This window comes from Malus sylvestris, chromosome 1, assembly GCF_916048215.2.
Source record: "Malus sylvestris chromosome 1, drMalSylv7.2, whole genome shotgun sequence".
Taxonomy (NCBI): domain Eukaryota; kingdom Viridiplantae; phylum Streptophyta; class Magnoliopsida; order Rosales; family Rosaceae; genus Malus; species Malus sylvestris.
In genome coordinates, this window is record NC_062260.1 from 13,652,804 (window position 1) to 13,675,379 (window position 22,576).

Sequence of the window (22,576 nt, forward strand, 5' to 3'; positions counted from 1 at the left end):
CTCTCATTCTCTCTCTCTCTCTCTCTCTCTCTCTCCCCATTCATCTCTCCAATTTTAAAAACAAAAATAAAAAACTTCACACCACACACACTGTGTGTGGGCATATACTAATTTTTCTATTAAATCCTCTCCTCACCCCCCCCACCCCCCCGCTTTCACCCTTCACAACCTCTATATATCTTAAATTATTTTTTATGTCATTTTCTATAATCTGTGTACAAAAAGCATATGGGATTGTCGATATATTATTTCTACTGAAATAAATAAAAATTAGTTTGTTAAACGTCATGGCATCGTTGTTACATGTAAATATAAATTACTACTTGGATAAAAATGAAAAATAAAAAGTTAACCCTTTAGTAAATTTTACAAGATTTTGCACAAGAGCGCAACCAATCATTTGAACTAAAATTTACGACGAACAAACAATCATATGCAGGTCAGAATTAACTGAATTTCTTTAGTAAATATCAAGATTCATAACATATACTGCAAAAAAGGTCTTGATAAAGTAAACATAGTGGTCAACTTCTTAACCAAGGAGATTTAGTAGTAAAGTTCTTTATATGACAACCCAATACTTGAAAACTTGTACAGATAATGGCCCGTGTAAGCTCTTCTAGTAAAGTCGTCACTGTCTCAGAAGACGCTGAAGATAAAAATAAACAAGCACGCATAATTAAATTTTGAAGAAGACAACCAAATTAATAAGGAAGACTTTACAAAGAGATACATGCATATCGTTGATTTTTAGAAAGAAAAAAGAAAATCACATTTAGGTACCATTGCTTCTTAATTGGTGGAATTCTTGAATAACAAATTAGTGGATAGTGATAGATGCAATTCTTGAAGGATGAAAGCAACTGTCCTACAAATCTGTTACTTCTTAATTTCAAAGTTTCCATGTGATATAGTGAGCCTACTGTGGATGAAGGCAAGTCTCCTTGACATCTATTTACAATACTTGTTGACTTGTAGGGCATGCATAAAGTTGGATAAAATTTATATGGTTTTTTAATCAATCAGCTGTAGCAAATAAATGGCGGAGGCTTTGAGGGTTATTTATTTACGGTTTGGATAGCAGAGGAATCACATGACGTTTGAAATTTTGTGTTTTCGTGTGAAAATTTTGGAGGAGGAGGTGACGGGAGAGTATGAGCCATTGATAACTGTGAGAATCGATGATTGTGATTGCTTGAGTTTTTTCTATCAACTGTGCGGGTGGGTAGGGGTGGGTTCGATGTCATTCAATTCATGTTTTTTCGAAATTTCGAATGGTGGTTATGTCGCAGAGTCTTTTCACATGTAACAAGTCAATTACCTTTACCTGTGTATGCTCAGGCAAACTTTCATAACACATGTGCGGACAATATCAACCATTAGAAATAGATCTTGCAGCCACATAAATTTGAACTTTTTTCATTTATTTTCTTCGCGCAACGAAATGTCTTTCGTTTGCCCCTTTCTCATGTTCCTCCGTATTCTCTCTTTGGTAACACCGATAAATGTCACAGACAATCTAGGACACAATATATTTAGGTGGAGGATTTTCAAGCCATGGGACTAAAAAGCAAATTATAAAACAAAATAGCACAAAATGAGAAAATTCTTCAATAGTACGAAATAATGAATGATGCGGAATGAATGAACAAGATTGAAAATAGACTATTCAATACTTGTGGAAATCTTTGTACAATAAAATAACCAATAGTTATGCTTCTCCAATGCATTTTCCATTTCATCTCAAACATACCACAAACAAAGGTGGGCGAGTAACTATCAGAGACAATTCAACAGGTGACCAAAACGTAGCCACATCATTAATTATACAGGAATTAAAGTTTCCAATTGACTTCATTACTTAGCAATTTAAAGTCTTGGTCCTTGGAATTATTAGTTCATAAAATACAATATTTGTCAACTTGTACTGCATGCATAAAGTTGGATAAAATTTATATGGTCTTTTAATCAATCAGCTGTAGCAAATCAATAAACAGTTCATAATACCTAATCTCAGTTTACTACCCTCAAGTTTTTTGGTTTTCAACATTTGGTACATCAATTTTTTTCATGGTACCTGCAGTCATAATTCAGAAACACTTTCATACATCTGTTAAGGTTAATGTTAAATCAGTTGTTGACTAGTGACGTGGTGCCCATTATGGGCAATGACTGGGCGCCACATGTCAATAGTCATTCAGCTGTGGCACATAAATAGGCATTTCATAATGTTTTTATTCATTTGTTTTTATACAGTTGAATGACTAAATGATGTCATATTTTATTAATTTTGTTAGATAGGATCTTTACAAAGTTTGAATAGTTTCGATATTAATATGAAAGTTCATGAATTAAAAACTAAGTATCTTGAGGAAGAACTCCCCTCATCCACTAAGTCATGAACAAAGTTAATTCATACTATTAAAATTTCACTTACAAGTGAAAAATAATACCACTAGACTTTTAAAAGCTGTAATTTGGAGGCCATTGCGCTATTCTTTCTTTGGTAAAACCGATAAACGTCACTGACAAACTATGACACGGTATATTTGGGTGGGGGATTTTCAAGCAATGGGATTGAAAACCAAGTTACAAAAAGAGAATACCACAAAATGAGAGAATTCAATAGTACGTAGTAATGAATGGACAAGATTGAAAATAGACTATTCAATACTAGTGAAAATCTTTGTACATTAAAATAACTACTACTTCTCCTTGTCCAATGCATTTTCTGTTTCATCTCAAACACGTTACAAACAAAGGTGGGCTTATAAGTAACTATCAAAGGCAATTCAACAGGTGACCAAAACATACCCACATCTTTATATAGGCATGAAAGTTTCCACTATCAAGTGGGAATGTATTGATTTCATGACTTTAGTAATTTAAAATTTTTGGTCCTTGGAATTATTCGTTTAGAACATACAATATTTGTTGATTGGTACTGCATGCATAAAGTTGGATAAAATCAAATACTCCAAATTTATTATTCGTTTTAAATGGTGTTTGCCTTAGCCCTTTGGTATGTGTGCGATTTACTTGTAGTACATGCATAAAGTTGGACAGAATTTGTAAAGTCATGTAGTCAATCCGTTGTAGCAAATAAATAGACAGTTTATAATACTTTTAGTCGTTTGTTTATGTATAGTTGAATGACTACTTGATTTCTTATTTTATTAATTTTTTTGGATATGATCTTTACAAAGTATTTGAACGGTTTCGATCATTCATATGAAATTTCGTGAATTGAAAACTAAGTACCTTGAGGAAGAACTCCCTCATCCACGGAGTCGTGAACGAAGCTAATTCATAATGTTAAATTTTTACTTACAAGTGAAGAGAAATATCACTAAACTTTTAAAAACTATTGTCTGAAGGCCACTGCACTAAAAAATAGGTAGAATATTTTGTTCTACCAAACACATTTTTATTGCTTAACTTTAAATAGAAACAATTTTTTTGTGAAAAAATCAATACCAAATGAGGCCTTAGTGTTACAAGTTTACACCAAGGGTGGAGAGAATAAATTTGTTATGCTTACACCTTTTTCTTAATACTTTTTGAATTCCTTGCTATATTTACATCAAGAAGTGAGGAGAATAAATTGATTACAAAAACTTGTAATACACGATTCGAACCTTTTTTTTTTTTATATATTTCAAGTAAATAAAAATGTTATCAAATTATAATTTATCATAAAATTTTAATAAAATCACAGAATGACAATTAGATATGTAAGTATTATACCAAATACAGAGTTCGAAATACCTTCACACAACCATTGATTCCCTTCAACTTGAGAAGGGCTGCTTCTCTCCTATTAAGTTTGGGATTGAGGTGATTAAAAAAAAAGCTGGGAGCTTTTTTGTGTTTGGTAAACATTTAGTTTTAGTTTTTTTTCACAGTTTTGGGTGAAAAAGCCAAAAACAAGAAGCTGCAAAACCTAGCTTTGAAAAACCGGTTTTTTTTTCACTTCAGTTTTACATAAAACTTTACCAAACACTATAATACTGCATTTTTTTTTCAAAAGCATTTTTACAAAAAAGTTTACCAAACACTCTACAGCTTTTATTTCACAGTCGCTTATTCTTACAACACAGCAGAAGCAGTTTTTTTTTAAAGTATAGCAATACCAAACCAGCCCTAAATGCTTCTGCTCATGGTAACGTGTTTGAGATGTCCAGAAATAGAGGTGGCCAAGTCAGAGCCACGTATTCAATATCCCTACAATGCAATTTGCAAAGCAGGAAAAAGGACGCCAATATAGAGTCCTCGTCATTTGCTAGACCGAGTCAGAGCCACTATTAAATCCCACCGTTCATTATGATTCAAAGGCAGATATGAGAAGAAAAATCACCAACTGGAAATGGGGACATGTGTCTTTAACAAAACACCCAAAAAAAAAACCAGAAATTTGTTTTTGTTATGAATAATCTAGAGAGAACAAAATTTTAAGCCAAATAACGTGTCACTAATAAAAATTAAACATGTCAATTAACACTTACTTAATAATTCAATCATTAACAATCATGATTTTTATTAGCAAATTTGATTTAAAAATTTGATTTTCATAGCATTATCCATTTGTTATTGTGGGGTGATTCATAGTTTGTATTAACCTACAATGAGATCCATTTTTTTTTCGTAATTAATATCAAATTCAATAGTGAATGACCATATATTTGGTCACCAAGTAACTAACTAAGAGAACATTTTTGGGTTTTGGTCATCCAAATTTTATGACGCTAGTTTCACAGATTACTCCATGCCCAAGCTGGAGCACAACCAAAAGCATGCACAAGCACATGGAAGTAGTTTACATCTAAAAATACAAGATTGCATCAAATTTATATGGACAAGAAAATACCATGGCAAATTTAAAGAGAAAAAGGAGGAGGAGCAAATATATCTGCCACAATGTATATCAATCCGTTTTCAGTCAACACCAGGGGTTTTGTGGACTTGTATTTGCGCCATTAGCGTCAAAATCATATCAATTTTATACGATGGCGAATTTTTTTAGGTACTTAGTTATCTCAACTAAATTTCGATGTCATTTCGTCTCAAACACGGTACAAAAAAGAAGTAGACTTACAAGTTACGTAGAGATAGGTGACCAAAAGAAGAGAGAACGGGACCCCAAGTATCTGTTACTATCTGCAATATAACTGGCTTGCACCAAAAGAAGAGAGAAGTAGACTTAAAAATTTCCGTCTAGCCGCGTCTAGGCTTTGCCTAGGCACTAGGCAGCTCACCACCACTCCAATTAACTCATAGGCATTTGAAAATTAAGAAAGGGTGCCTAGACGGCGCCAGCCCACCCGCCTAGATTGCAACTCTCATTAAACAGAAAATAGATAACTTTCATTTTTCATTTTATTTGTTTAATAAATTATAAGAGACTTGACTAAATGTGCATGTGATAATTATTAAGTTAGAAACAATATCAGTGTTATTAGAGTGGACATTTGCAAACCATTAACATTATACCAACTTAAGAGATAACAATTACACATTCCACTGTTAGTCCCGACGTGCATGAATAAAATGTAACAACATAGTAACAAAATCACCGTAAATAAATATACCTCAAAAGCCAAAGGGCCAAGTGCTCCCTCCAACGATCCAAATTTCTGAAAATCACAAACACAGCAAATCCATTAGCACTAACTTACAGAACGGTAACGAAAATAATAGCTTAGAAACAACATTGAAAAGCACCTTGAGTGAAGGAAACAAAGTGAAATCTGTTTTTCATGAAAATTGTTGATGATAGCACGTTTTAATGAATCATATTCAAACGGCAGCAGCCTTAGAATAAAAACATGGTATATAAAATAGGCTTGCGAGAAAATCCAAATAAGGATGTCTCCTTGAACAAATAACACACACTGATCATTCATGTCTCCTTTTCAAATAACACACACACTGATCCAAAACAGGGTATATAAAATGGACCACCTTATACATTTCTAACTCTCTTTTTCAAAATCCAAAACAGGGTATTTTAACTCTCTTTTTCATTCATTTCACACAAACCAATCGTACATTTAAAATAGGCTTGAATAAAAATAAGGGTACATAATTATGTACCTGAAAATACCAAGGAACCAACTTCTCTCTCCAACAATCGAAATTCCTGAAATTCCAAAACATAGCAAATCCATTAGCAATATCATGATGTTTCTTTGCTTTATTTAGTCTACAGATTATAAGGATGTGCATATATATGGAGTAAATAAGTGGTGCAACCTTTCAACCTCATTTCTAGAAAACTACACAAGAAACAATGACATAAAGAGAACCAAGTTTTTTTTTTTTAATTTCTAATGATATTTTAGATTAATTTAAGCTACGTGAAAAAATATTTTGGACTTGGTTCAGTGGCTGAAAAGAATTTGTGCCTCCAAATACTAAGAGCAACTCCAGTGAAAAAATATAATGAAAGTAGCTAACAAATAATTATAATGAAAGTAGCTAACAAATAATTATAATGAAAGTAGGTAACAAATAAATAATACAAACAAATAAATATAATGAAAGTAGCTAACAAATAATACAAACAAATAAATAATATATTGTTACCTGATCCGCTATTTTTTCCCCACTTCGAAGATTACCACTAGCTTGTGTCAAGGCGTCTCTCCACGTACTAAACGATTGACTAAGTAATTTCCAACAACTGGACATCGTTTCTTTAGTTCTTTGCCCACCCATTTTCTCAAGATAATTGGTATGAATAATACTCCACATTTCTCGCAACTGCATCTCATTACCCGTAATCGAATCATGAGTAACTTGAACCCAACTAGTACACAACGCAACATCTTCAAGAAGCGTCCAATTCGTACCTGCTTGAGTAGTCATTTTGTTGGAAAAAAATTGGATTGAAACTTTGGGAGAAAGATAGGAATGTGGTTGAAAGTAGTTGAGAAAATATGAAATTGTGGTGTAGGGTAGAAGATAATGAGAAGGTATTTATAGAAAAGTAAAATCAAAATTTTTTATAATTTTTCATAATTTTTTTTCGGATTTTTAAGAATTTTTTTACATTTAAAAAAAAAATTTTATTCACCTAATTAATCTCTGCCGTTGGATTTAAAAAAATTTAAATTCCAACACTCCAGATTGTGCCACGTGTCACAACGGTAACATTTTAGATTTTTAAACTGTTTTTTTTTTAATTTACAAAGCCTAATAACGTGGACCGTTGATCTTAGATCAAACGGATGAAATTAAATAAGATTTTTAAATGTTTTTTACCGTTGGAAATCCAACGGTCCATAAAATAGGACCGTTTCAATCGAACGGACATGGGGAAGCCACGTGGCTTCCCCAACGGTAACTTTTCAAAACTGAATTCGCGGGCCCCATCCCTGTTTTTTTGTCGGACGAATCACGCCCACGCGCGCGTGAAACGCACGTGCCTGACGCAGCCCTCGGGCTCTCGGGCTGGCAATCCTCGACGGGCCTGCTCCTCGGGCCTCGCCTGTCGCTCGGGCTTCCCTACGCTGGAGGTCATCCCCCCAGCAATTTGCTACTGTTTGATCCATTGGCCCCCGAGCAACCTCCCCCGCTGGAGGTGCTCTAATGCTTACCCATAACCAAGAATTTAAAATTACCATTTTGTGCCATTAGGATGTGAAAACTCAAGTGGCAGGTGGCAGTTGGCAGCAGTGGTACCAAATTACAATTCTAAATCTAGGAGCAGAAACTGGTTGATAATTAACCCAGAATATAAAATCCAAAGAAGTTAGAGCAAAAATTACCTCAAATCTTCGCTTCTCTTGTACTTTGGTATTGTGGGGTTGACTTGTAAACAGTAAATGAAGTCCTGAAAACCGAAGAATGAAAAGCGTTCTTTCAATTAACTAAAAAGCACTTGTAAACGGAGTAAGACATCTAGTATTCAAAAAATAAATCTTGGAAAGCAGACATAAACAAACTTCAATCACAATTACTTTAATACATTTGGATACAAAGGAAAATTAAATTTTGTTCAATTTTGATATAAAGAAAATTAACTGATGAAGGAAGAACATTTGTGCCTCAATGGTGTGTGAAGTACCCAAAACAAACTTTGTGATGTGCAAACAGAAAATGATCATGCTCTCCAACCCATATTTGGTGATAGAAAACTTATACAGAAAATGACCGTGCTCTCCAACCTACCCGTTGGCATTCTCCTTTCCACTTTATATGTGATGTGTAAACCACATTGGTTGTTCTACTAAGACATATAGGACAAAAATTTGGTACTTAATTAAATAATTTGTGCATGAGTTGTTAATTATAGTAGGTCTAAAACTAATTTTTAAAATCTCTACCCCACTTATAAATAACAGCAGTGGAGAATTAGGTACATGGGGAATCATGTAGTTAAACAGATTATTAATGCCTATAAGTTAGAGAACATTTGAAATAATGGTAGAAAGGAATGCGTGCCTCCAAATACTAATGCTTCCCCATAACCTAGAATTTGCACTTACACTCCTCATTCATCACTCAAATAGAAAATCAGATTAGAGTTTATTAGATTTTCAGACTTTATGCGAGTGACTCCGTGTGAGGTTTGTTATTCGAGCATGCATCGACTCCACTAACATTTTATGTATATATACTCGAAAATTAGAAAAAAAATAAACATGATCTTATTTGTCAACAAACAGGAAAAAGAGTACAAAGAAGCACTGGAAAGCTTCAACGAAAAAAAAACAAAGAAAAGGCTCAAATTGTAACCACACTTGTGGAGGTAATTACACACAATATATGAATTATGATTAGTTAATTGTCCAGTCCCCAAATTTAACTATTGTTACATGCATGCGATCGAATTAGACCTGGGAAGTGGGAAACATACATAATCCTTAAACACTGAGTTGAATGCAGGGCAAGCAAGCATCAAATTAGTATCACTATATAACATGGTTAATTTAACCCGATTTTAAATGACTAAAACCTTTCCTCGATACATCTTAATAAATTAAGTTTTTATTTTTTATTTCTGGTGAATTTTGATTTTCCCTCTCTTTGTTTGATTTGAGCTCTAGTAGAACATGCTTTGTTATATATTAGATAAGTCTGCTAAAAAAGAGGAGGCTAGAGCCTGGAAACGCTTATAAAGAAGATATTCCATAATGTTTCCATGTTGAGCTATGACCAAGGCAGAGTTAAGACTCATATCAGGATCACTACAGGTTCTAGGAAATGATTGCCAAAAGAATGCATGCATAACTTCTTCTACAATTACCTAAGCATCCTATTAATATATGTGACATGGTATAGAGACTTTACAATCAAGAAAACGAAGAACACAACAGTTGTAAGGTCTTGTTTCTTATCAAAATAGATCTCTCTTAAGAAAGGGACTTATATGCACTAAATTTGAATACTAATTAAGAGATTAATACACAATTCCTAATCAATCAAGTTACGAAGGTCCTAAATCCTAATCCCATGACCCCATTTTCTTTCCCAAATTTTCTAGGCAACCAAACAGACCCCAACTAACCCTAATCCACAAATCTCTCAATCCAACACCACTCAATCACCAATAAAAAACCAAAGAAATTCAAGAAAACGAAGAATGCAATAGTTGTAAGGTCTTGTTGCTAATCAAAATCCCTCTTCAGAAAGGGACTTATATGAATTAAATTTGAAAACTGATCAGGAGGTAAACACACAAATTCCTAATCAACCAAGTTATCAAGGTCCTAAATCCTAATCATAAAAAGTGACACTGATCAAATTAAAACCCCGAATTAAAACACACCCAATTATAAAACTATCATTAAAAATGAATATTTCATCATTTTGGTATAGCAGCATAAAGCCTCATTAAAAAGAGAAAAAGAGAAAATGCAGAGATAGACAATACAACATCATCAAGTTAATGCATATTTCAATCAAATTGATGCATATTTCAATCGAGCCTCATTAACAACAGAAAATACAGCAGCACAAAGCATAACAGATGCTTGGAAATGGAAAAGGAACCTGCAATCAGGTTTCTTCAGAAGCAAAAATGGTAGAACAGAACCCAGAATCACAGAGACAGACAGAGTGGAGTGAGTCGGTCTGTGAGCTAAAATAAAGAAAATGAGCTTTAGAAAGTAGGAAAGGATGTTGTTCAACAAACTAAACAGTCAAGAAATCATTTTTAAATTTGAGTCAAAGTGTACACCAAGACTGGACTTTTCCACCAGGCAAAACAATAAATTGATGATGAATTAAACAATCTAAAAAATCTATGACAACTTTAATGAAGGAAAAAAAATATCTATGGCAATTTAGAGAAAGCAGATGGCAAATCACAATAAAAAATGAATTAAAAACAATAAACTAAAAAATAAAGTTGAATTGGCAATAAACAATGAATTAAAAACAGTGCATTACCTTATGAATCAAGGGAGGAAATCGAAAAATCAAACTCTCCCATACCTCCCTCAGTCACCCCTTCCTGGTCGGCTAACCCCACAAACTGCACACAACCATGCCTTCCCCACGAACTCTCTCTATCTCTCTCTAAAATCGGAGGAAATCCCATAGGTCCTAGCAGAGGACCTAGCTAAATTTCTCTATCACTAAGTCGAATCTTCTTAAAATCCTCCAAATTCCATTTTCACCTCAAACTAAGAAATCTAAAAAGGGTAAAAATTAGAAAGAATGTTTTTAATATAACATTTGCGAAATGCAATCATGCGCGTTGAGATCCTACCTTTCCCACAGAGTTACTTTCCTAGGAGTGGTTATTGATTTGTTTTTCTGTTTCTGTTTTTTCAAATAAAAAATAAAAAGAGCCAATTGCCACATGTGTAGGCGTGTGCAAGAACCTAGTACAAATATAAAAAGAAAGGACAAAATTGATGAAACATTCACAATTTCAAAATTACCCTCTCCCATTAAATTTTTAAATAAAATAAGAAATTCACACACACACAAAAAAAAAACAACCCATGGAGTGGTTATCATTTTGGTTTTTTGTTAAGTACTTACCGTATTCTACAATATCTCAAGATTCAATACGGCACAATATTTTGTAAGTAAATGCATGATGTCTGTAATCAACATTAATCTCGTGTAAGCAAACATCTCATATCGAGTGTTTATCGACACATGTTAACACACGAGTTCATGCAGAGGTATTCTGACATGAACATGATTGGGTATAACAATGATATACGCTCTAGTACTACAATCATGTGAAGACTGGCGCTATGCGCATCACATACAAGTCCTAATTGCCTATAGCAAACTAGGACATGACTAGCACCTACAATGGATCCAAATTGAGCGTATGGTGCAATGTGCACATACAAGTGAAAGATTGGCCCTGGGCCGGACGAATACCAACACCGACAAAGCAAACGATGAGAAGATAACATAAACATAGTCATGCAGTGATTCGATAACTCTAGTCAACATCACATATTCATAGCCGTAAATTTAGCTAAAACATCTCATACGGTTTATAACGACTTACTAATTCTCATCGTTATGTCATTTACCATAAACGTTAATTTAACTACGGCAGTCATAAAGAAAGTTCATTATTAGATGTATATATGGAAACTAAACATATATATATATATGTATGTATATATCAAAGAAAAGACCCACTCACAAATCATGTCATCGAGTCGAGCCTGCCTTGTGGTATTAGAAGATCCTTGCAATGCATTTCACCTAGAAACGAAATCATTTACGTAAATGTATAAAAGTATTAATGTATAAATGTGTTTTTCGTACAAAGTACAGCTAATAAATGAACTATTTTAAAACAATCGAATTTCGAAAAATGGACGGCAGATTCGGGTTCGGCACGTCGAGAAACCTAAGAAGGGACCTTGGGTTCCTACATGCGCCATTAGCGGTGGCTTCCTCCACGCGCCTGCAAGTATAAACGTACTCGCCTTCTTCACAAGGACCTATATTTTGCAGGTTGAACCGCCGACTTCTAGAGCTCCAAACGAGCTTAAATCTCAGCCAAAATTGATGATTCAAAAAACCTAAATGAAGTAGGAAATGCAGGGAATAGATCTATATCGGAGTTGGGCCGAGATACGGTCGAAGTTGGCTGGAAAAATTCTCTAAAAGTGGCCTAACGGCCACGGTTCCAAGCTTCCAAAATTTTTAGGGAAAATTTCCCGGAGGTGTAACTGCACCGAAACACTACCAAGACACAGTGTCCAGGTTTTGAGCAAAACAAAACATCACTAAGGTCTAATGGAAGGAAAAACATAACTTACCCAAGTTGGAAAACCGAGAAATCTTGTTGGAGTTCCATGAAATAGATGATGAACAGTGGCAAAGTTCTTGTGCAGTGTTGAGCTCTGAGTCTGGGTTGATGCTCACGATCTGAGCTTACAGAGATAGGAAAGGACAAGGCACATTGGTGGTCCGATGGTTTAACTCGCCGGAATAGTCAAGTGATGTTGGTTCGGTGATGGGAGACAAGTTGTGGCCATCGGCGGTGGTTGCTCCATGACAAAGGATCTCGCCAGAATGGTCGTGTTTTACCGGTCTCTGTAGCATGAAGGAATGAGGGAGAAATGATGAGTGAAATGAGGGAGAAATGACGAGTGAAATGAGAGAGAGAGAGAGAGAGAGAAAGGGAGAAAGTCTTAATGTGTGAGAGAGAGAGTTTGAAATTAATAAAAATAATGGGAGAGAGAGACCGAGATCTCTGGAGGGTGAGGATACGGGATATGGCAGGAGTAGGGTGTGGGCCCCACGTGTTTAACAAATCAATACAAAATCTCTCTAAACATGAAATTACCAATTTGTCCTAGGTATTCGATGTTTTGTAAAATTTTAACCGTAGCTTCGATTTCGATTCCGCTTGCGCTTACACGTTCTTAATGATGAGTAGTATGAAGATACACTAAAGAATGTTTCATACGCCTCACAATATGTTGGTCAACGAAAGTCAATGTCTTTGCCTTTAGGGGCATTTTTGTCAAATCCCTCATTTAAAATTAATAAAATTGTCAAATTAGGAACGTGTTGTCACGCAAGAGGCTAGTATAAACAATACCAAAACAATTTGTACCTATGACAACAAAATATTAAGAAATTTTACTGTAGAAATCATAACAATCTACTAATGTATAAACAAAATATTGTTTTCAAATCCCACTAGAGAAATTAGAACATGGAATAATCCCACTGAATTCCTATTTGGCAATGTCCTCCTATTTTTTATGCGTCAATTGCAAGGAGCGAAGGATCCTCCTCTGCTTTTGCTTTCACACATGAGTAGCATGCCCCTTTAACTTGGGCTCTTTATTCCTTGCCCATTTGTCTTTTGCCCAGAGTCCAACTATTTTGTTTCTCATCTTTTGACAATGCTACTTAATACTACGGCCTGGTAGTATTCTTCATTTGTAAATAAGAAGTCTTATATTTGATTTCACCAAAGGTTAGTTTGAACTATATTGTTGCTAACCCATAGTGAGGATAAATCCACCATTCTCTCCTTTAGTGTAGATAATACGATTGTTCAAAAGATTAAAAAAAAAAGTTCAAATATTATAATTTTGCAACCGAAAACATTAAATATCTCAATCATTGCTAACAGACATTTTGTCACATCTTCGCCCAGGCCCCCACCACATCCGGGCTCGACTCCACCGTAGCACGATATTGTTCGCTTTGGGCCCCGACCATGCCCTCACGGTTTTATTTTTGGGAACTCACACGAGAACTTCCCAGTGGGTCACCCATCAATTGTAAGATCCCACATCGCCCAGGGGTAAGGATCTTATAAGCCTTATATGTATATTCGTATCTCTACCTAGCACGAGGCCCTTTGAGAGATCACTGGTTTTGGGTTACGTAGGAACTCCGAAGTTAAGCGAGTTCGCACGAGAGCAATCCCAGGATGGGTGACCTACCGGGAAGTTCTCGTGTAAGTTCCCAAAAACAAAACCGTGAAGGCGTGGTCGGGGCCCAAAACGGACAATATCGTGCTACGGTGAAGTCGCACCAGGGATGTGGTGGGGCCTTAGACTGGGATGTGACACTATCCTTTCTGTTTCCTTAAATTCATAATTTTAAGGACAATAAAAGAGCTCAATTACAATTCATGATTTTACAATCCATTTACTTCAGAAGAGCTTAGCACCAATTTATACAAATTGGTTGATAAAATGAGCAGTTGATAGGTTGATGCAATGTAGAGTTTCCTCAAAGTCAACCAGCACCATTTTTAAGCCAAAGCACTTGGCTACCTTGTACATCACTTTCAAACACATTTTACAACTTTTATTGTGGATGTGCTCTCGTCATTGGTCCGTGTTAAATACATTTTTAAATTTTTTTTATGACTAACTTTAAAAATACATTAAAGATCAAAGTGAAGCAACGCAAAAAGGGAGATTTTCTTTAAATGCTTGACTAATATCTTTTAGCACAAAATATAACGTGTTTGAAGAGCCATTTGATATAATTGTTATCTTCCAGTAAAACTATGTAACATTTTGATGTGGCAACCCAACATGATATTTATCAAGGCCTCATCTCATCAGTATATTACTTTGGCTATATATATGAATTAAAAAAAATACTACCCTTACCCACCTATTTGGTGACCTGTGGCATATTTTTCCTAACAAGTTTTGGGTAAATGTACTCTTGCAGTCAAAAGCACGGCTGTGTGAAAAGTGGAGGGGAAGTAAATTCATGTTGATGATTAAAAAAGCATAATTAAGGTTTTAATTGTTTTCCTTTTCCATGACTTCAAAAGAATTTGATCTCACGGATATTGGTATTGTATTTTCTAATTGTAATGCATTATGCTGCTGCAGAAGAAGTACATAGAATGCAAATTGTGAATTTGGCAGGCCGAAGGGTTTGGAAATCAAGAAAAAGCTTCAGCAACCATTTGAGTTCATGATTGGGTTGAACTTTTTCAATTATATTTTGTTGTTCGCTTTCCATATAGTGTTAGATGAAAATATGACCAAGAGGCGTTGGCATTCAATTTAACGCTTGCGGTAGGTAATTCCCATTCCTTATAATATTGTCGTGTTTCTGGCTGAAAGCTTGCAAGTATCTCTAAAATTGATTCGGTTGGTTTTTTCGGGATTACAATGCAAGACTTCTCATGACCTTTTTCTTATGCAGAGGTTCGTTTCTCATCAAATCAACTTTTTGATTTGATAGCAGGTGAGATCTAAGATAGAATAAATGTCAAGCGATGCGGGAAGAGATGTGAGATTAATGCAATAGTTGTTTGTACTTTAATTTAATAAGAGGTTTGCCCTCATTATGTAAATGTGCAATTGATGTTGAATCAAATCATAATACAGTCAGTTTAATAAATTTCGTATTTTATATTTAAAAAATATATATATATCAAATCATAATATATTTCACATTGATGGACAGAGTATATATTTAAAAAAAATATATTCAGGCGTGCAAAAATGTTAGTTATCAATTAAAAGAGAGTAAATAGACAATTCAATTAAAAGAACAGAATGTAATTTCGAACAAACCTCACTCACACAAGTAACCATAACATCTCTATTTTTTTTAAACATTTTTCTCTGACTTCTCCTCTTTTTTTTTTTTTTTTTTTTTTAATTTTGTATTTTCATCTAGTTGAAAAAAAAAACCCCATTTTTCTTAACTGAGAATCCAAGCGAAAGCAAAAGCATCGCACGATTAACTCAAAAACCGAAAGGCTGGTGAGGAGGACGACCATGGCGGCCTGTCGCTGCTGCCTATTTCCTCTTGACGGCTGATTACGGCTCGAGCCCAACGCTTTCGACCCCGTAAGTTCCTTTTTCTTGCCGCATTTTCATCTTCAGAAATCGAACTTTGATCTTGTTACCAAAAGGGTAGCGAGAAAATGAAAAATTAATCTTTGGGTTCACAATTTAATTTCTCAGGTGTGCAATTTAAGCTCACAAATTTTGGGGTCTTTCCATTTCGGCTTGGATTTACAATTGTTAGTCGTAGAATGAATGTGGGTTGTGTAACTGGACTAGTTTGGTATATTTTGTTTTCGCTTTTCATCGATTTTGTTCATGTCTTTTTAGCAAAATGATAATGTGGGTTAGATTTTGAGTAGTTTTCTCTGCTTGTGTAGTTACCACTCAGTAATTACAAATGTTTTGGTATTTGATTGCTCAAGACACCCAAAGCGATCTATCTATCATTTAGATTTGATTGTTTATGACGAAGTCAAAGTTGCTATTGTAAAAAGCTGGAGAAAATGTGATTTAGGAATGCTCTTGGACTGCTATGCTGTGTAGATTATTGAGCACTTTCTTTTTTCTTCCCTGAATGTAGAGAGGAGCATTTTTAATCAGTTAGGAATGACGTTTTTTTTGCAAAAATTGGTAGTTTGAGGTACCTTAGAGTACGTGAACCTAGTAACTCTACTTGCATGACCAATAAAAAAAACAAAACCAAAAAAAACATAGTGAATCCTTAATTGCTGTTTTATTTGCATTTGTTTTCGTTGCTGACAGTTTTATTTCGCTTGCAGTTCATTTGTGTTGGGTCATTTGTTTCTCCAACAATTTTTCCCCTGCGTAGTCTGTCTTATCTCATGACTGACAAGCCTCAGGAAGCTCTAAACGATGCAATGCAAGCACAAGTAGTTTCCCCAGTTTGGCACTTTGCATCTTATCTTCAAGCTGCTGCCCTTTTGGCCCGTGGAATGGACAGTGAATCTCAAGCTGCAGTTAAGGAGGGTACTATGCTTGAATCCAAAAGGAGCAAAGCAGCTGGACAGAAGTGAAAAATCCAGGCCGATCGACCAGGTGCCAAGTTTGCCACCTCTCGGTTTGGCTCTAAGCATATACTGGCAACGATCATTAGGCCAAAGCTTCATAATTTCCATGGTATTAGATTTTGGTCATTTTCCAGCAGTATATATAGTATTTGAATTCTTTTACTTGATTTGATTTCTTGTGCGTCAAATGAATTGAGTATATTAATTTCTTTGACAAACTGGAAAGAAAAAATTGAAAGTTGTAAAAAACATTGGTAGGGAGGATGTTGTTCAGAAGCTTGTAATTGTGTACAGAAAGCGTGTAGGATTCCTGGTGTAGTTATTTCTGATGAAAAAATAGTAATTAGTTTGTCAAATGCTATTTAATCGTTATTTAATAAATGAGGGCCACATTATGTTAGAACTTCAAAATATAAATGTCCTTCTTCTGGTATAACTTATCACTTCTTCACCATGAATTCCGTCATCTCCAGATATTACTTAAGAGATGTTGGTGTGAGGATCTACATTGAGACAACGGTTGAGGGGTGTTACTGCCTCTTCCCCTTTTAGAAACTTTTGTTAATATTCTCTTTTGTTTATAGCATCTGTTCATGTTGACAACTGAGTTGTCTTGTTTCAGTTATACATCTTCTTGAATTTTGCTAATTATCTGGTTAGTTGCATGGATGTTTCCGCTAATGAGTACCGTGCTAATGTTCTGTGGAATATAACTTTATTACCTTCTTGAATTGTCAGGGGATGTGCAACCTATGAAATGGGTAATGCGATTAAGGGTTGTGTTACATCTTGCACTGGCTCTAGAATACTGCACAAGTAAAGGGCATGCGCTTTATCACGACCTTAATGCTTACAGAATTTTATTCGATGAGATAGCTATATTTTGACTCCATCTGTTTCATATCCTTTCCAAAGTATATTCTGATTGTATTCTATAATTTTATTTATTATAAATTTTCAGGATGGCAATCCCTGAATATCCACCTTTGGCCTGATGAAAAATAGTTGGGATGGGAAGAGTTATAGTACAAATCTGGTATTTACTCCTGAACATATTAGGACTGGTAGGTAGATTGTGGAAAAAGCGGCGTTTTTGCTCCAAATAACTCATTCAAATTTATGATTTTCTTGACATACATCCTTTAAGTATGCAGTTCAGCAATTATACACCTCACATCCCTTGTCTTGCAGGGAGAGTAAAACCAGAAAGTGCAGTATATAGCTTTGGACTCTCTTGATTGATCTTCTCAGCGGAAAGCATATCCCCTCTAGCCATGTAAGTGATGTCCAAGTGGAGAACTGAACAAAAATAAAGAAAAAACCATTTGTAGGAAAAGATTAATTATGGAAACTCTTCTAAAGATCTAATGGTTACTCTTTTACCTACGATAAAATGTAGTTTACTTTCAATTGTTGTGAACTCTGTGTGAGGATTTATCCTTCTTAGGATATGTAAACACAAGTACGTAAATTTATTCATCTGTTGGTTGATCGTTTTGTGCCAGGCCCTAGACCTGATATGAGACAGGAATCTTCAGATGCTGACAGATTCTTGGAAGGACAGCTTTCTAATGATGATGGTACTGAGTTGGCACGCTTGGCTTCATGATGTTTACAATCTGAACCCCAGAGCTACCAAATCCAAAGTCATTAGTTGCTTCTTTGACTCCTCTTCAGGAAGAAACTGAGGTTGGTTCTCTCTCCTATGTTTCTCTTATTAAGCAGCATTCTATTCCCAACTTTACTCAGAGAGCATAGTTTGACTGCTTAAAATCTTCACACAATTGTTTGTAGATCTATATTTTAGGTTCTTATTACGATACTTGTGTGGGAAATTCTGAGTAGAGCTTTGATAATAGTTACTTTCATGTCCATACCGATATCCAAATTTGCCCTTCAATAGGATGTTCTTTTTCTGACCTGTTAAATTAAATTACTAAACACAGCTTCGTATGAAATTTTATTTGGCATATAGATTTCTGGTCAGAATATGATTGTTACATCATATCTTCTAATTCTTGATGGGAAGAAACGAGATTGGTAGTTTAAGGTACCTTAAGAGTATCTGAACCTAGTAACTCCACTTGCATGACCAATAAAAAAAACAGAACAAAACTGAAATAAATAAAAAAAGTAAATCCTTAATTGCTGCTTTCTCTGCATTTGTTATCGCAAATCCTTAAACAAGGTACCTAGTTTAAGGTACCTTGTCGACAGTCTTATTTCCCTTGTGCTTCTTTAATTCATGTTGGTTTCTCTCAACCAAAAACCATAACCTTGCTTCTCCAATTCTCTCTCGCAGTGGAATTAAATCTCATATCATGGATCTCATATATAATATTAATGAGGCCAATTAACATGCACCCACAGTGGAATTAAATCTCATATCATGGATCTCATATATAAACTCTTTTGTCAATGTAAATGAATCAATATTTCCTAATCTTTTTTGCATGTAAATACTCCAAAATTTTGTAGTCTTTTGTGGAATGTATCGATCTAATCTTTTTTTTGCAAGTGTACCAAACGTTTTCAATGCAAATAGTAATATCTTATGTAACACAATCTTTTATATCTTACAAACATATTCTTTCATACGATTCTAATCCCGCCGCAGCAATGCGCGGGCAAAATTTCCAAGTTACAAACTAAATAGAAAAGCAAATAACTAAAAATCAATTTACAATATTATCTTTCTTAACAATATTCATAGAAAAAAACAGTTGCAATGAATAAAAGTTCTTACAAACAAGGCACGGTATCAAATCATTTACCAAGGAAAACATATTCCTAGTACATTTCTGCAATCTCGTTATAACTGGATTAAGCAGCATCTAACACTTGACAGCTTATGCAGATATGGAAGCCACGCAGTTGAACTGAAGTGAAGAAGATGCCTGGAGCTACTGATAAAAATAAACAAGCACCGGTAAGTTCGAAGAAGACAATTGATCATAAATACCAAATTAATCGTGATGCATCGATGAGAGAGAGATTACATACCTCACATTACAGCTTATCTATTAAGCATCCGTTAATTTCCGCTTGATCAACACTACCCTCACATAAAGCCAATCATTCAGCGAATTCAAGAACTTGAAGTATGTGTACCTCCATTCCCTGATGAATATCAGACTTCCACAAACTCCCCAAAATCCAACAAAAAACCCGAGCCCCATGCTGATGTAAAATCCGTAGCGTATAAGCTGACCATCCTTGTCTTCTTCGTTCCTAACTTGATCTGGACCCGTTTCTTCGATATCACACGGCTTTTTAAGTGGAGGTCCACAGAGCTGTGGATTTCCATCATAAAAAGAGGGATCAAAACTTTGGAGCTGGGTGCCGGTTGGAATCTTTCCAATCAAGTTGTTGTGTGACAAGTCCAAGACACCAAGACGACTTATCCGAGCGAGGCTTGTTGGAATTCTTCCGTCTATATGATTTCTTGACAAATCAAGTGAATCCAAGGACTCCAATTTTCCAATGTCTGGAGTGATTTGACCTGTAAGTTGGTTTCTAGAAAGGTTTAAAGAAACCAACCCAACAAGATGACTGATTTCCCTCGGAATCTCCCCGGTCAATCTATTGCTTGAGAAATCAATACTTCTTACAAGCCCCAAAGTATTCCTGTAAACCTGCATGCTTCCCTTCCATATGAAGATTTCATCATCCTCATAAATCAATTCCTGGCCTAAATGTTGATCAGTATATATCGCGTAAGAATGTCCGACGGTTAGACTTGAATTTCCTTTCTGAGCCAGAGTAGTCAACTTTTTTAGGCAATTCGGTATACCTCCAGAGATGTTGTTCACAGAGACATCCAAAATTTGAATGTATATTAGATCGCATAGTTGCAAGGGCAAGCTTCCATTGAAGTGGTTAGAGGAAAGCATTAGGATAACCAAATTTTGAAAGCTAGCCCCCAACCATTTAGGTATTGATCCCGACAACTGGTTATCTGCAAGATCAAGAACCACTAAACTTGTGCAATTCTTCAAGGATAAAGGCAACTCTCCCACAAACTCATTGCTTCTTAATTTCAATGTTTCGATCCCAAACAAGGAGCCTATCGTTGAAGGAATTTTTCCCGAAAGAGCATTGGAACTCAAATCAAGCATGACGAGATTGCCCAAATGTGTCAAGCATTTTGGAAGTTCTCCAGAGAGATAGTTGTATGAGAGATTAAGAAAACTTAAATGCGTAGCTGCACTGGCACACAAGAAAGAAATCGACCCTGAAATGTTATTATTAGAGAGATCCAAATATGACACATGCGATAGAGTTGCGGGAATTTGACCTTCAATTTGGTTCGAACTCAAATGCACTTCAGGGTAATTTGCAAAATCCATTGTCAAATTTGTAAACATTTCTCCAATTTGATTATGGGAAAGACTGATAGATCTCGCATTACGAGTCGTACCCCAAAACCAGCTTGGAAGGATATCCACAATTCCAGCATTAGAAATATTGAGGGATGAATACTCGTTCTGAGTTTGAAGCCATTTCGGAAAATACGGACCCATCTTGCAAGACCCCAAACTTATATAGTCCAGTTGAAAAGGAGGAGTCCAATTAGACTGGAAGTTTAAAACTAGTGAGTTGGAGGACAAATCTAAATATGATAATTTGGAGAGTTCAGAGAAATGGGATTCTGAAATCAGCCCTTCCAAAGCATTCATACCAAGGTCAATCAACTCGAGCTTTGACATTTGTCCGATACTTTCAGGTATTCTTCCACTTAATTGATTGTAAGGAATATATAGTTCTTTCAACGATAAAAAGTTGGTAAAATCAGGTAATGGCCCTGCAAGTTGATTTCCATAGAGCCGCAAACTCTCCAAGGAGTTTTGAGCACATGTAGGCAATATTTGAACAAATCTGGAAAACTGTCCACTCAAATTGTTGCCGGAAAGATCCAATGATTGCAAACTACATAACGTAGAGAAAGAATGGGGTTCTGCTCCTTCAAGTTGGTTGTCATAGAGATCAACATGTGCAAGAGAGCTCATGTTTCCGAAAACATTAGGAATCGAACCGGTCAAATGGTTGAAAGAGAGATAAAGATCAACAAGGCAGGTACTGTAGTTGGACATCCACAGAAATATTGAAGAAGTTGAGAGACGGTTAAAGGAAAGATGAATGCTAGAAAGAGATTTAGAAGAATTTATGTTTGAAAGAGTGGAACGAACTGGAGGAGAAGGAAGACTACAGTTCTGTAATCTCAAGGTTGTTAGTTTGGGGAGTTTATTAACTGCTTCCGGCCAATAAAAAACATTACTGAGATTGTTATCACTCAAGTCCAAATATGTCAACGAAGAAAGACGAGGGAGCCAATTGAGATTTTCTACATTACTGAAGTCATTGCCGGCAAGATCAAGGTACTGCAAGTTGGCAAGATCAAGGTACTGCAAGTTGGTAAGGTTTCCAACATGTAGGGTGATGATTAATAGCAAAAGCACCATAATTCCCCCCATCTTAAAAACAATAACAATCAAGATCAAGAGGCAGAACACACAACTAATCACCCAAGTGTTGTAATAAAGATATGAAGCTAGCACCACAAAACATGCATAAATGCAGCACACAGCACCCCTCTGATATAAATACAAGTCCAGTTTTGAAAAGTCAAAATATGGCGAAATTTTTTGTTCAACCATGCAAGTAGGGCGAAATTTCGAATGGTGGTGAAGATATTTTTTGATGTGATCGAAACACGGGATGATATAACTATACAAACTGTAGGACATGTGTATTAAAAAATTAATAACATAAAAAATAAAATTTTTCACCACTTAAAACACATGATGTACCATCCGTGTGCCGATCATA

At 35.3% G+C, this 22,576-nt stretch overlaps 2 protein-coding genes and 1 long non-coding RNA gene across 5 annotated transcripts in view; 1 reads left to right on the forward strand and 2 right to left on the reverse strand.

Annotated features, from left to right (window-relative positions):
• The window catches only part of LOC126631959 (uncharacterized), a 37,567-nt gene extending 18,958 nt beyond the window's left edge, over window positions 1-18,609 (forward strand). Inside the window, exons 1-6 of one of the 2 annotated variants that reach the window (XR_007626519.1) lie at window positions 15,754-15,779; window positions 16,499-16,856; window positions 17,486-17,563; window positions 17,709-17,783; window positions 17,939-18,023; window positions 18,253-18,609. This is a non-coding gene — a long non-coding RNA (uncharacterized LOC126631959). Of the gene's footprint in view, window positions 1-15,753; window positions 15,780-16,498; window positions 16,857-17,247; window positions 17,275-17,485; window positions 17,564-17,708; window positions 17,784-17,938; window positions 18,024-18,252 lie in introns of those variants that run through there. The other variant, XR_007626520.1, reaches the window with a different exon arrangement.
• LOC126631419 (receptor-like protein EIX2) overlaps window positions 1-22,137 on the reverse strand; it is a 38,111-nt gene extending 15,974 nt beyond the window's left edge. Inside the window, exon 1 of the mRNA XM_050301561.1 lies at window positions 22,030-22,137. The gene's annotated coding sequence lies outside the window, so the exon portion shown is untranslated. The remainder of the gene's footprint in view (window positions 1-22,029) is intronic.
• LOC126631527 (receptor-like protein EIX2) lies at window positions 19,277-21,982 on the reverse strand. Of its 2 annotated transcripts, none has more exons than XM_050301646.1 (3): window positions 21,045-21,982; window positions 19,751-20,981; window positions 19,277-19,650 (listed from the first exon to the last, which is right to left on the reverse strand). In XM_050301646.1, exons 1-2 carry the CDS (start codon window positions 21,838-21,840, stop codon window positions 19,771-19,773), a joined length of 2,007 nt encoding a protein of 668 aa, XP_050157603.1. In that variant the 5' UTR covers window positions 21,841-21,982; the 3' UTR covers window positions 19,277-19,650; window positions 19,751-19,770. The 2 variants fall into 2 exon arrangements, with proteins under 2 accessions (XP_050157603.1, XP_050157608.1); XM_050301651.1 differs by having other exon boundaries at window positions 19,277-19,653.
• Window positions 22,138-22,576: the final 439 nt, after the last annotated feature.

What these genes read in the sequence shown, in the direction of transcription:
- LOC126631527 (XM_050301646.1), bottom strand. Translation starts at nt 21,840, where the DNA reads ATGTCCAACTACAGTACCTGCCTTGTTGATCTTTATCTCTCTTTCAAC. An exon ending in GAGTTCGAACCAAATTGAAG is followed by an intron (nt 20,982 to 21,044) that starts GTCAAATTCCCG and finishes ATAACATTTCAG; the next exon opens with GGTCGATTTCTTTCTTGTGT.